Source organism: Toxorhynchites rutilus, chromosome 3, assembly GCF_029784135.1.
Source record: "Toxorhynchites rutilus septentrionalis strain SRP chromosome 3, ASM2978413v1, whole genome shotgun sequence".
In the NCBI taxonomy this organism is placed as follows: Eukaryota; Metazoa; Arthropoda; class Insecta; order Diptera; family Culicidae; genus Toxorhynchites; species Toxorhynchites rutilus.
Genome location: NC_073746.1, coordinates 325,162,177 through 325,175,014, shown reverse-complemented (window position 1 = coordinate 325,175,014; position 12,838 = coordinate 325,162,177). Strand labels below are relative to the sequence as shown.

The 12,838-nt window shown below is 39.7% G+C and overlaps 1 protein-coding gene across 1 annotated transcript; it reads left to right on the top strand.

Moving 5' to 3' along the window:
• The first annotated feature begins 4,813 nt into the window (after positions 1-4,813).
• LOC129779229 (endoribonuclease CG2145) lies at positions 4,814-7,605 on the top strand. The gene is made up of 4 exons (XM_055786586.1): positions 4,814-5,166; positions 5,718-6,702; positions 6,763-7,195; positions 7,255-7,605. Exons 1-4 carry the CDS (start codon positions 5,103-5,105, stop codon positions 7,486-7,488), a joined length of 1,716 nt encoding a protein of 571 aa, XP_055642561.1. The 5' UTR covers positions 4,814-5,102; the 3' UTR covers positions 7,489-7,605.
• Positions 7,606-12,838: the final 5,233 nt, after the last annotated feature.

The window sequence follows — 12,838 nt, the reverse complement described above, 5'->3', positions numbered from 1 at the left end:
ATCAACAATGAACGATTGTCGTCGTACTGTTCCCCCCAGGCAGTTCCATGAGAGTTGAAGTCTCCCAAGATCAATCGTGGCTCAGGAAGGAGTGAGCACATGTCATCAAGTTGTTTGCGGCTAACCGCAGCTCTCGGAGGCCAATACAAGCTGACAATACAGAGGTCTTTGCCTCTGATGTTTGCATGACAAGCAACAGCTTCGATCCCTCCAATAGGTGGAAGGTCAATTCGAAAAAATGAGTGGCACTTATTGATCCCCAAAAGCACCCCTCCGTATCTATCATCACGGTCCAAGCGTATAATATTAAAATCGTGGAAAGAGATATCATCTCGCGAAGAAAGCCAAGTTTCGGACAGAGCAAAAACATCACAATTGAAGTTATGAATTAAAAATTTGAATGTATCCAATTTAGGGATAAGACTACGACAATTCCACTGAAAAACAGTGATATCTCCGACCTCTCTATCTAAATTAGACATCAAGAGAGATAATCATTGCAAGGAGGGGCCATGTTTGCATCAATTGCTGTAAAATTGTCTTTAATACTGGAAGCATTGAGATGACAAGGGTTCTGATGGAGTCGGAAACATTAAAACACTTGAAGATTTGATCCAAAAGGTCAGACAACTTTATAAATCCCGATTGGGAAGTTGAGCTGGACGGAAAAACAGGGACAGTTGGGGTTTTTGATGTCCCCTCGAGTGCTGGGTCGTTCGAAGGTGAACTATTCCCACGGAAGCCAGGAGGAACCTGATTTTGCTTGTCCGCTGAACTCGATTTTTTAGGCAAGCTAACTGGGGGTATCACCGGGGGGACTTGTTCTTGAACTTTGGGAGTGGTCACATTTTTGCGCCGGGGATTCCCTTTGAAAATAAACGGTGTGCCCCCGCTAGCTGTGTCCGCTTCCATTTCATCAACTGGCAACGTGGAAAAGATATTGTGTGTTAAGATTGGTTGTTGTTGTTGTTGGGCCAGTGGAGAAGCGCCCTTTAAAATTTCCGCAAAAGTGCGCTTCGAGCGTTCCTTTAAAGAGCGCTTCTGTTTCTCCCAGCGACTCTTGTAAGTTTCACAAGCTGAGAGCGCGTGTGGGGATCCTCCGCAATATGGACACTTATGCTCAGTCGCACTGCAGGATTTCCCCTCATGTTGCTCTCCGCAAGTGGCACAGCGCTCCTTGTTGGCACAATAATCTGAAGTGTGACCAACTGACTTGCATTTGTTGCAAGTCATAGGCTTTGGCACGAAGAGTCGCACAGGTAGTCTCAATTTGTCCACCATAACGTAGTCAGGGAGGGCGGCACCAGCAAAGGTGACTCGAAACGAGTCTGACGGCGTAAATTTAGTTTGGTCCCCATCATGGGAGAGTTTCCCGAGTTGGCGACAGTCCAAGATCTTTACTTCCATTGAGGGAAGCTTCTTGAACTTGCCTTTTCCTTCTTTTTTTATTTGTTCGCTCGTCAGACCCGTTTCAGTTATCACCCCCTCAATTTCTACGTTATGGGAGAGTATAAATGTTCTATATTCGAGAGTGATGTGTTGGTCAGCAACAATCTCGTTTGCGTGTTTCCGTTCATTCACGACAACCCGCAATTTGTTCGGTCTAACCCTGCGAATTTCAGATACAGAAGTGTATCTGGCCAGATCTTTCATGATCTGAATCACGTTAAGGCTTTTTCCTTTTGGTTTTGGCCGGAGGAAAACAACCCACGGGCCAGTTCCAGGTGCATCTTCTGGATAAACTCTGACACGTGGAGCGGAGACAACAGAGGGAGAAGACGAGGACGAGGACGAGGATTGGGTTGGATCGGACACATCAGAAGGGGGAAGCGAAATCGATGATGGGAGAGGGGGAGTGGAAGTAACAGTGGATTCAGAAGGGAGGCTTGCTATTTTCTTAGAGGGGGGCTTGGAAGGATGAGCAGATTCGTCCCCAGAAGAATTATCTTCTTTTTGAGGGACTCGTTTATGTTTTTTCCCAGATCTTGAATGGGATTCATTATCGGAGATCTCCATCTCTGGAGATCCTCCACTATTCTCCATTTTACAAAAAATTTTGTCTTATTTCTAATCTATTATTGATTTTAACAATAATCTCAAAAAAAAAAAATAACAAAACAAACAAACAAAAAATTATGATGATAATATTAAGCAATGAACATATGAGTTGAACAATAATATTAATATTAAATATGTGTACCTTAATATAAAAGTTGTTCCGATACTGCGCTCTACTGCCCTAACCAGGGAGAGACAGAGGCTACGCGCTATGGATCAACACAATAGCGCAAGAATAGTTCACACGGTCACGTGATGATAATTCCCGTTAACGACAGCCACACGATGGCGATCCCGTTATGCCAATGTTCAACAGCCGCCAAGGGCTGCAAGCTGCAAGAGCGCTGCTTCCTTTGTTCCACTTCACAAAAGGTCAATTCGAAAGCGGACAGCAATGACCTTCACTCGTACACTATACCAATCGCACAATAGTAAAAGTGGCAACGCACAATAACGACACTGAACTTTACTCGTCAAGAGTTGGATAGCGAATGGGGTAGAGATGTGCCATCCGCTCATGAGCTGTTCCGAAGAATCGACTCTTTGAAGTGAGTTGACGCGGAACAGCTCGCAAAAAAAATCAAACAGCTCTTCAGCTCACTTTGATGATGATGAAGGAGAGAAAAGAGCTGTAGAATTGAAGAGAGTGTGTGAGCTGTAAGATTCAAATGAACTGACCGTCTCTCGCTCTTCGTGTTAAGACATCAGTTTAGTTTCATTTGTCCCTCGTCTTTTCAACTGTTATATTCGCGTTGACGGCATTGAGCTTTGTTTACCAGTTTAGGGGGCGCCAAAAATAATAATTGGCTCTCAGGCAGAATGAACACGTTTTTAAAATTCAAATTATTAATGAAAATTAACTTCTGTGTATCAAATGAGTATTCTATTTCAATGAAAAACACTTTGTTTGCAGGCGGTGCAAAAATCTCATAAGATTTTTTTTTTTTTGAAGAAAACTTTCTATTGTAATGTAAAGCCTCAGTAAAAATGTCGGAAATGTTGTACTCGCCGAGTCTGTTGTAAATAATAGTCTGGAATACGTGTTTCAAGTAATTAATGATATGGTGTGAAAAATTTCATTTGAATTTTAACATTTTCAAACTGGCTTCGTGGCTATCGAGTTTGGGACCCAAATTGAAAGTCGGCACTGACAACTGAGCTGAAGAGCTGTTCATAAAGAACAGCTCATTTAGATGAGCTGATATGATCAGAGCTGTTCATCATGATGAGCTAATTTGCACACCTCTAGAATGGGGTCGATATAGTGTTTTAAATAAAAAAATAAATGCAGCACAATACGGTGCGATTAAGTTTGCATATTAAAATCGGCGGCTTCATGTTGTCTGGTGGAGAATGCTTGTGCATTTTTGCTTCAAATGGACATATTGTAAAGTAGATGAACGTGCCATCAAACATCAAATGAAAGATACGTAAAGAAAAATCGAAAGTGATCACCACTCACGAGCAGAATGGATTTAAGTTTGGTCGAAAATATATTGATCGGGAATCAGAATAGATGTTCTCTGTTCATCGCAATTATACCAAATTCGTAGCATTCCACATGTTACATTTATTCGAAAACCACTGAAATTTCGGAATGGAATTGAGTTCCAATTAACTGAGTGCCGCAGACAAAGTAATTAAGTGGCAAAGAGAACATGTCACAATTTCGGGCGCCCGAATTGCGTCATATCAAAAATTTAACAAAACAATCAACAATACAAAAATGATCGAAGATTTTGTTCGCCTATATTACACAGCATTGTTTCACATATGCTCACACCACACTCCTCCATCTCAGTACGGCAGATGGTACAAAATCGATAGGTGCAAACCGCGAAATATTGAATCAACGTGAATTGGCTTAGTGTATTGAAAGTCAATGAACACGAGATATTCCTTCCAAAATTTCAAGTAACGACTTGCAAAAAGTACCTGAAGGAGTTCTGAAAACGAGAGGTTCAATAATATCTATCAATACTTGCTCGCAGATCAAAATAATTTCAGTCGGTATGGTCGGTAGATGAAGGCAATATCGTGATCATCTTGGATGACATTTTTGGTTTGTGGTTTTAGTTAATTGTTCAAAGGTGAGATAATTTAGGCCTACAAGCGAAATCGTAAGAGTCGTCTTGAAGATATGCACGATAGATACACGTGGATACAGCTGCATTCAGGCTCTTCGTGAAAAGAGAAGTGCTGTTGGTCCAGATCACTAGTTAACGACAGGAACAAATGTTAGTAGAATGCAACTATGTCCTGTGGGTAGTGAAGCGCCCCAATATTTTCTTGGTGAATTTCGTGTCATGTAGGCGTTCGAACTTTTATGATTTTACCCTACTCAAAAGCATCAATTGTTATTTGTACTTTTGTAAATCGCTCAAAACACGTTGAACCTCTAATAAAAGCATAATGATTTTGAATTTTATATGAAATTCAAAATAGTTCAAAAGTAGTTTCATAATTTCAAAATTTACACGCAATTGATTTAAACACTCAACCTAGAATATTTTTAAAACAATTCAATGAACGCCTTCACGCGTTAATTCGGCATGGCTACGCATCACAAGTAATAATCGAGCTATAATTAACAGAATACCAGATTGGGACCGCTTGGCATCGAAGGGGTTATCTATGTGTCCGATCAATTCTCGTTTCATCGTTTCGCTCTACGCTCTCCGTTTTATTGCTTTTATTTTTGTATTTCTGTTTCCTCCACTTCGATTCCTATCGATCACTTCAACTTTCTGGAACTGATCATCAGTATTCAGTTCTTTCGTGATCGTCTCGGTGTTCGCAAGTGTTTTTGTCGTTTCGCGCCGGCTAGGTTTCGCGAATCACCATTTATTATCACACCTCGGAGGTCACCAACGGCACACGCAGCTGCTGAAGGTCTCTGAAGGCCGTTGTTTAAAACAATTACGTGATCACTGCGAGGTGCGACCGTTGTAGTTTAAATTGAGTGATAATTACTTTCACTCGAAAGGTTGTGATACACTTAAAGATAGCGCCGCGGGTCAGCGCGTGCCGTTTATGCTGCGATCATGAAGTCATCAAAGGTGATCTGTTTCGGTTTGGTTTGTCTAATTGCTTGTATTGCGCTGACAGGTAAGCCGGTTTTTTTGGGATGGAATGACTCGAACAACAAACAGGAAGATAATAAAAAAAAAAAGATTTTAGTTGACGCTGCGTTGTTTTTCTAGTGGATGAGCGTTATTCAAATTAGATACTCATCATTTTACTTTAGGTATTCGAATTCTGACATGCGATGTCTTATTGATCGCAGGTCAGATATGGGTGCTTTTTCACGTCTGTGGGCATCTTACCTTGACCCGATATTTATCTCCCTAACTTATTGTCGTGATTGAATCATCGTCTGCACCACAGATGAATGATGTCATCTACTCGAATGTGAGCTACTTATTTTCAATTAAACGCGTTTGAATTCAATGGAAACTAAACAAGTTTCGATTTAAATTGATTCAATTGACTCTTGTTTAAAATGGAAATTCTAGAAACAATAATAATCGAGAATTCTTCGCGTGCAGCCCGATTCCCAGAATTAGAAAATCAACTGCATGTCGAGATAACATTGATGCGAGTCGGCAATTTCGTGTACCCCACTGACCTCGCTTATCATGTTTCATTCTCACTTTTAGACGCTCAATGGTTCGGCAGTAAGAAGAAGAAGGAGGAGGAGCCAAATGTGGCCTTGCTTTCGTATAACCCGATTGACCCTGATGCGGTTCCACCGCCGCAAGCGCCGACAACCAGTACTACATCAACGACCACTCCGGCCCCTACTACGACCAAGAAGAAAGGTTTCTTTGGTGGCCTATTCGGAGGTGGTGACAAGAAGGAGAAGGAACCAAAAACGACCACAACCACTACAACTACTCCAAAGCCAACTACTACTACCAAAAGCACAACGGTAGCTCCAACGACGAAAAAATCCAGTGGGTTTTTCGGAGGCCTATTCGGCGGTAAAAAAGACAAGACCACAACAACGGTTGCTCCACTCACAACTGCCAAAGCGGGAGTAACCGTCCCTACGACTACGGCTAAATCTGCCGTTGCAACATCAACCGTGAAGCCCGGTTCTTCTGTGACTCCTGTAGTTGGCCTTACTAGCACCGTGAAGCCTGGAACGCCGGTGTCATCTTCATCAATCCCAACCATTCCTAAGACACCCACATCCCAAGACGCTTTTCGTCCACTTCCCCCGGTTCCAACAACGGCTGCTTCCGCAACGAAACCACCAGTTCCACCTAAACCAGTATCTCCAGCATCCCCAGTTCTTGATGCATTCCCACCGCTACCTCCAAAAGCGGGCAGTCCTACACCAGCTTCCGTTCCAACATCAACGGTTGCTAGTGCCTGGAACAAACCTCTTCCAGGTCAGCCACCGGCCTCTCCTGTTGCCGGCAAGCCTGGTGTGAGTTTCGTTCCAACCCAACCACCAGTCAATGGGGTTAGATCGACCACTCCAAAGTTCACCGAAGGATCAACAGCAACAGACGAGGAACTCGAAGCCCTTTCTGAGCAGCTGTTCGCCAAGGATAATGCCAATCTGAACAAGCACGTACGAGCAAACTATCAGCGTCAGACGTTATCGTCGTCCACCGTCGACGAAGCCAGTGATCCGTGAGTTTCATTTTGCTTCTTACAAAAAGTCCCAGAATCCCATGCAGTTACTGTTTCCAGCTTGCTTACCATCGATGAGCAGCAGGTCTTTTCGTACCCAACGATCGAGAAAATGCGCCCCCTGTTCAACAACTATGAGATCGACACGATGGTCAACGAGCACGTCACGGCGATGGAGAAGAAGGAAGAGAACGACTTTGTTGATGCCCTGCTGGCGACGAATGTCATGCGTACCGCTATGTTATTCCTCCAGAAAAAGGGTGTCGTCACGGCCGATCCCAAAACGCACCACGAGCTGCTGAAGACCATCTGGTTCCAGCTGTACTCGCGGGGTAACGGAAAGATTGGAAGCTCCGGCTTCGAGCATGTGTTTTTGAACGAGATCAGCAATGGTACGATGATTGGCCTGCACAATTGGGTGTACTTATACGAACAGGAGAAGGCGGGTCGTTTGGACTACCAAGGGTATCTGAAGAAGATGGATCTTAGTAACGTTAGTATTGGTTGATTAATTTTGTAACTTATTGATGTTATTCGAAAGGCGTTTTACAGAAAGGGGAGATCGCTAAGGTTCGGCTGACGTTTGACAAACTGCACAAACCGTCCAACTCACTGTTCATCGCCACCTCACCCGAGCTGGAGATTGCCCTCTACACGGTGTGTTTCCACATGCGACAGGATACGGAATGTCCACTGTCGTACAACGGCAAGAAGTTCACAATCAAAACGTTCTCATTCCGCTACCGAGGCAAGAATCTCATCGGTGGCGCTTGGCCCAACTTCTAGACCTTGACGAGTCTACGTTGTTATACTCAGTCCTTATACTCGAAGTTATGTATATTATGATTCCAATTAAACGTTAAGCAATAAAATGTAGGGGTTACTGTTCATTTTTCCTTCGAACATATATTGAGATCATTTATTAGAAGGTTGCTGATAGAAGATCAGCTTTCTAACATTATTTTCGCCATAAAAACTGGTCATATCTCGAGAACTGTTAGTCCTAGAATAAAACATTATATAGTTTTTCATGTAGAATCGCATGTAGATTCTATTTTCTTGAACGGTCACGATTTCACAAAGTATTGAAATTTCATAAATTTCCAAAAAATCATGTCTTCATTTCGGTAAGTTTGCTACGGCACCACTGTGCCTCATACTTCGTTAAATTGGAAGAGTTTTTCAATAAAAATATACAAAAAATATCAAAGGAGATTGTTTTGAAAAAAACAGGAAATTCATATAAAATTCAATTTTCGAGTATGATTGTTTAACAGTCATGTAGCTTACAGAATGCTTAAGCTATCGCATGAACCTCGGCCGTTTGAAACACAAAATGCGGTTTAAAACGCTTTTTCTTACGTTTTTAAATTAAAAAAATATTATTTTTTGAAGGTTCATGCGATAGATGCCTGAAGATTGTATCCATATAAATTCGACATGAATCGGTTCGGTAGAACCTGAGATTTCGTGTACGCCAGTTTGAAAAAACTAGTTTCGAGAAAAAACGCGTTTGAAGTTCATTGTTATGGTCGTACCAGGTTAGATCTCGCATCACTAAAATGGCTCTAACTCGTTAAATAACAGGGTTTTCGATAAGCCTCTTCTAGGATATATTTTTGAATGCTTAAACTACAGAAATATGAAGGATTTTTTTTTGATTTTTTTTCAAATTTCTAGGCTAGAATACTGCCTTAACCTAATGAGCAATTCCAAATGAAATCGACAAATGACAAAACATGAGTATTTTTGATTCGAATGAAAGTTTGTATTCCGTTTGGGTTGAAGGAAATATGAGTTTTCCACAGCAATTGGGAATTTTTTGACTCAAGCATAACTTTTGAAAAGGGCGTATCGATTTTAGTACGAGAAATCTTTGATAATTTATATCTCAAAAACTATGAGTCGTACCGAAATAGTGTCTTAGGAAGAGTTATAGAGTGTTGATGTTTAAACATGAAAAAAATATACTCTGAAAAAAAATTAGTACTCTTTTTTTATTTACAAAAAAACTTTAATTTGCAATATCCAAAATACATATTTTTAATTTTTTTGATTTTTTCAAATAAAATAGAAGTCATGTAGAAAATTACAAAAATGGGTCCAAGATGGTAAAAATATTTTTGACGAACTTTGTGGAACATCGAATTTTTATGAATTTTCGAAACTTCGAAAAATCATTATTAGCCACAAATTATGATTCCTGATGTGATTTAACACTAAAAAGCTCATTATAAATCTCCTTCTAAATGCAGCTATTCTCCAGATATTTTTAAACATATTTCTAATTTATTGTCTTTTTTATAGTAAATATTCCCTTTTAATATGTTTGTCGTGTTATACCGTCATGTTCATGAAATTTTATGAATTTGCTTATAATTTTCAACAACTTTTCCAAATACATCATCATGGTAAAAATATATGTTTAGGAGTTACGTTGAAAATCATTTGAACACATGTGGGTTAATATAAAAAGTAGCGATATTAAAAAATGTTTTTTTTATCTCAATACAAACTTTTAACATGTTATACATGTTGCGCCAACAGAACAGAACATTTATAAAAGGAAAAAATATAATTCTCTACAATTTGGTCAAAAAATTCCTATATTTATCTGAGTTTAAGAGATACTAATACTAATACTAGAATTTTTAGCATTTATTTTTTATCAACTAACAATTTTGTTGTACATAATTAATTTTTTTCACTATTTTCTTATATTTCTATACACATTATGATAACTTGCTGCACTGTCGTTAGAGTACAACTTTGCTGCTACTTCATTCTCGGATACAGGTACAAAAGAATGATACTTTTGGGTGCCTGGAATTTGTTTGGTGTTATCATACATGCTACTCAACTCTTCCACACCCTGATCATCTTTTCATATATGTGACTTCAAATGACAATTTTGTAAGAGTAAGCTAAAGCCAATTGTGTTTGGCTACTCCATCTGTGGCCAAGTTCTGTCGCGAGTAAGCCATATCCGAGACCTTGGAGTCTTCCTTTCGCATGCTAGCCCAGTCAAATAACGTTTTTGCACTCGTAATCGGGTGTTCATGCTGCCTAGCCAAACTAGCTCTTGTTGCCATTCGTTTTAATGTACCACCAATTGCATCACAAGGTCCTTTGCCGTGTGATGTTGCCAAGAAATGCCATTCAGCGTCAATGTCGTTTTTCGATTTAAACTGACATAAACTCGCAAAATTTTTCCTATTTTTATACTGGGATGCGGCACCATCCGACATGAATTTTATTCTTTTTACCTGCATTTGTTGTTTCAAAAATGTTACCAATTTAGAAATGAATACTTGCATAGCTATTGTGTCATGACTTAAAACTTCAGATATAACTACAAAGCTTAAATTTGCCAGAGAACCTCTATACTGAACAAACTAGGCATTTCCTCGAGATTCACGATATGGTTGAACTCTTATCTAACAGATCGGTGGATGTGTGTCAAAATTGGATCTGCGCAATCTGCGAGTTTCTCCAATCTTTCGGGAGTGCTTCAAAGAAGCAACATAGGCCCACTATTGTTCTCATTGTTCATCAATGAAGTGTCCTTACTACTTCCATCTGGCTGCCGCTTATTTTACGCCGATGATGTGAAAATATATATGGTTATCAGGAACGCTCTTGATTGCTTTAGACTTCAGAACATGGTCGACTGTTTTGAAGAATGGTGCTCAAGAAATATAATGTCGCTCAGCATCACGAAATGCAGTACCATTTCGTTCCATCGTAAGCTAAAGCCAATTGTGTTTGGCTACTCCATCTGTGGCCAAGTTCTGTCGCGAGTAAGTCATATCCGAGACCTTGGAGTGACACTCGATAATGCACTCAGCTTTCGACTACACTTCAGTGAAATAATCGCTAAAGCCAACCGGCAGTTAGGATTCATCCTTAAAATTACAAGGGAATTCCGTGATCCACACTGTCTCCGATCTCTCTACTGCTCCCTAGTTCGATCCATACTGGAGTGTAGCGCAGTTGTCTTCTTCTTGAATGGCGTTAACGTTCCCTTGTGGAACTTTTGCCGTCTCAACGTATGCATTAACTAGCGTCATTTATTAATACTTGGTCGAGATTTCTTAAGCCAAATAACACGCCTTGAATGTATTCCGAGGGGCAAGCTCTTGAATACGCATGACCACAGTGCAAGTCGAAGGAAATTTCTTTGACGAAAAATCCCCCGGCCAGAACGGGAATCGAACCCGAACACCCGGCATGATAATGTGAGACGCTAACCACTCGGCCACGGGTGCACTTAGCGCAGTTGTATGGTGCCCATTTCAAGCAAATTGGATTTCAAGGATTGAGTCTGTTCAACGGAAATTCGTACGACATGCTCTCTGGAACCTTCCGTGGCGGGATCCTCTAAACTTGCCACCATACGAGGCGCGTTGTCAACATTTGGGACTGGAGACGCTGAAAAGAAGGCGTTTCAACGTTCAAGCTATGTTTGTCGCTAAACTTTTGACCGGAGGAATCGACTGCCCTGTACTGTTGACACAAATCAATATAATTTTTCTGTTTCTGACAATAAGAGTACGTACTCTTCGTGTCAGAAACTTCCTGTATCTCGAAGGACGCAGTGTGAACTATGCGTTGCATAATCCTGTCCGTTTCATGTCAGTCCGTTTCAACGAAGTTTTCGACTTATTTGACTTCAATATCTCATCGGACACCTTTTATAGACGACTCATTCATAGATGACTTATTCTGTATTTTGTATCGTTTTTATTTTGTATGACTAAAGCATTGATGTAGTTGTGACGTTTAGTTTTAAATAATCATTTAGACCAAATGTGACTCAGATGATTCAAATAAATAAATAAATAAATAAATAAATAAATAAATAAATAAATAAATAAATAATAAACAACGAATGGATGGATTGTTGCTTGATCATTGTTCCAGTGATGACTTTGAACTTCATCTTGAAGCACAAATGAATAATTTTCTGAAAAATCGCAAATCACAACAACCTCATTTTCTTGCAAATTGTTAAGAAATGTGGACTGTTGTGTTTTAATGTAATCATGAGTAAGTTATTTTTCTATTTTTTCGTAAAAATACGATACAAATGCTTCCACCAGTATCCATTGTGCATAAGTGATTTCAATTAAATTGCGTTCCTGAAGCTCATCTAGAAACCAGTTTCCAAATCGTCCATTGTTGGGCATTTTTTACATTCACGAAGGTAATAGTATTTTAAACTATTTGATATGTTACATGGTATTTTTTCCATATATTCTTTGCATTCAATGTTAAATGAATATTTTTTGAGACTATGAAGCATAATATTTACATTTTCATGGAATGTACAAACACAAACGTTATGATTTCCTGAACTACTCAGCAATTTGCAATGCTTCGGACGCATTGATGCAAAAGAGCTAAATCCAATTTTGCAATTTGGATTAAGTTCCTTAAATCTGTTGGAGGTTTCCCGTAATGATGTTATTAATAACCTTTTTTGGATGTGTTGAAGCTTCCCATCTTTGGCTACAGAAACATAGTCTTTCTCCAGGTAATCATCGACTGATATCGTCGTCATTATAAAATTCCGAAACATTATTTTTAACATCTTCACTTAAACTTGGTCCATATTTGCTATGTGTGACAATATACCTTTTCATTTGCCAGTTTTTTTTGGCTTGAATTGCCATATCTTTATTAACGCCAAAATCTTCTTCCATTTTTTGCACAAACCAAGACTTAGGCAAAACTGTTAAAATTCTAACTTTTTCTGATCTTATTGTCTCTGTGTGGTCGAATTTCTCTTTGAGCTGATTGATTCTCTCATCAAACTCTTTTGCTTTTTGTTTAAAGTTCGACTCTTCGTCTTCTTCATGTGAAAAGGAAAATAGATTTCTTTTAATACCATTAGAAATTTCATTGAATTTTTGTTCGGGGTAACTAGCCTGTTCAAGTCTTTTCGTCATTATTGGTGAAACGTTAATACCGGCGATTCCCTTGTTGAATAGCTCAATGTTGTACGCTCGGGAATACTCTGCTATATTGCTGTTTTGGGAATCTTGCGAAGATGCTGAAACGATTGAAACTTTGATGGTACTTCTTCTAAAGTATTTCCTACTGCTGTACTGATCTGCTCCTCAGCAGTACACTG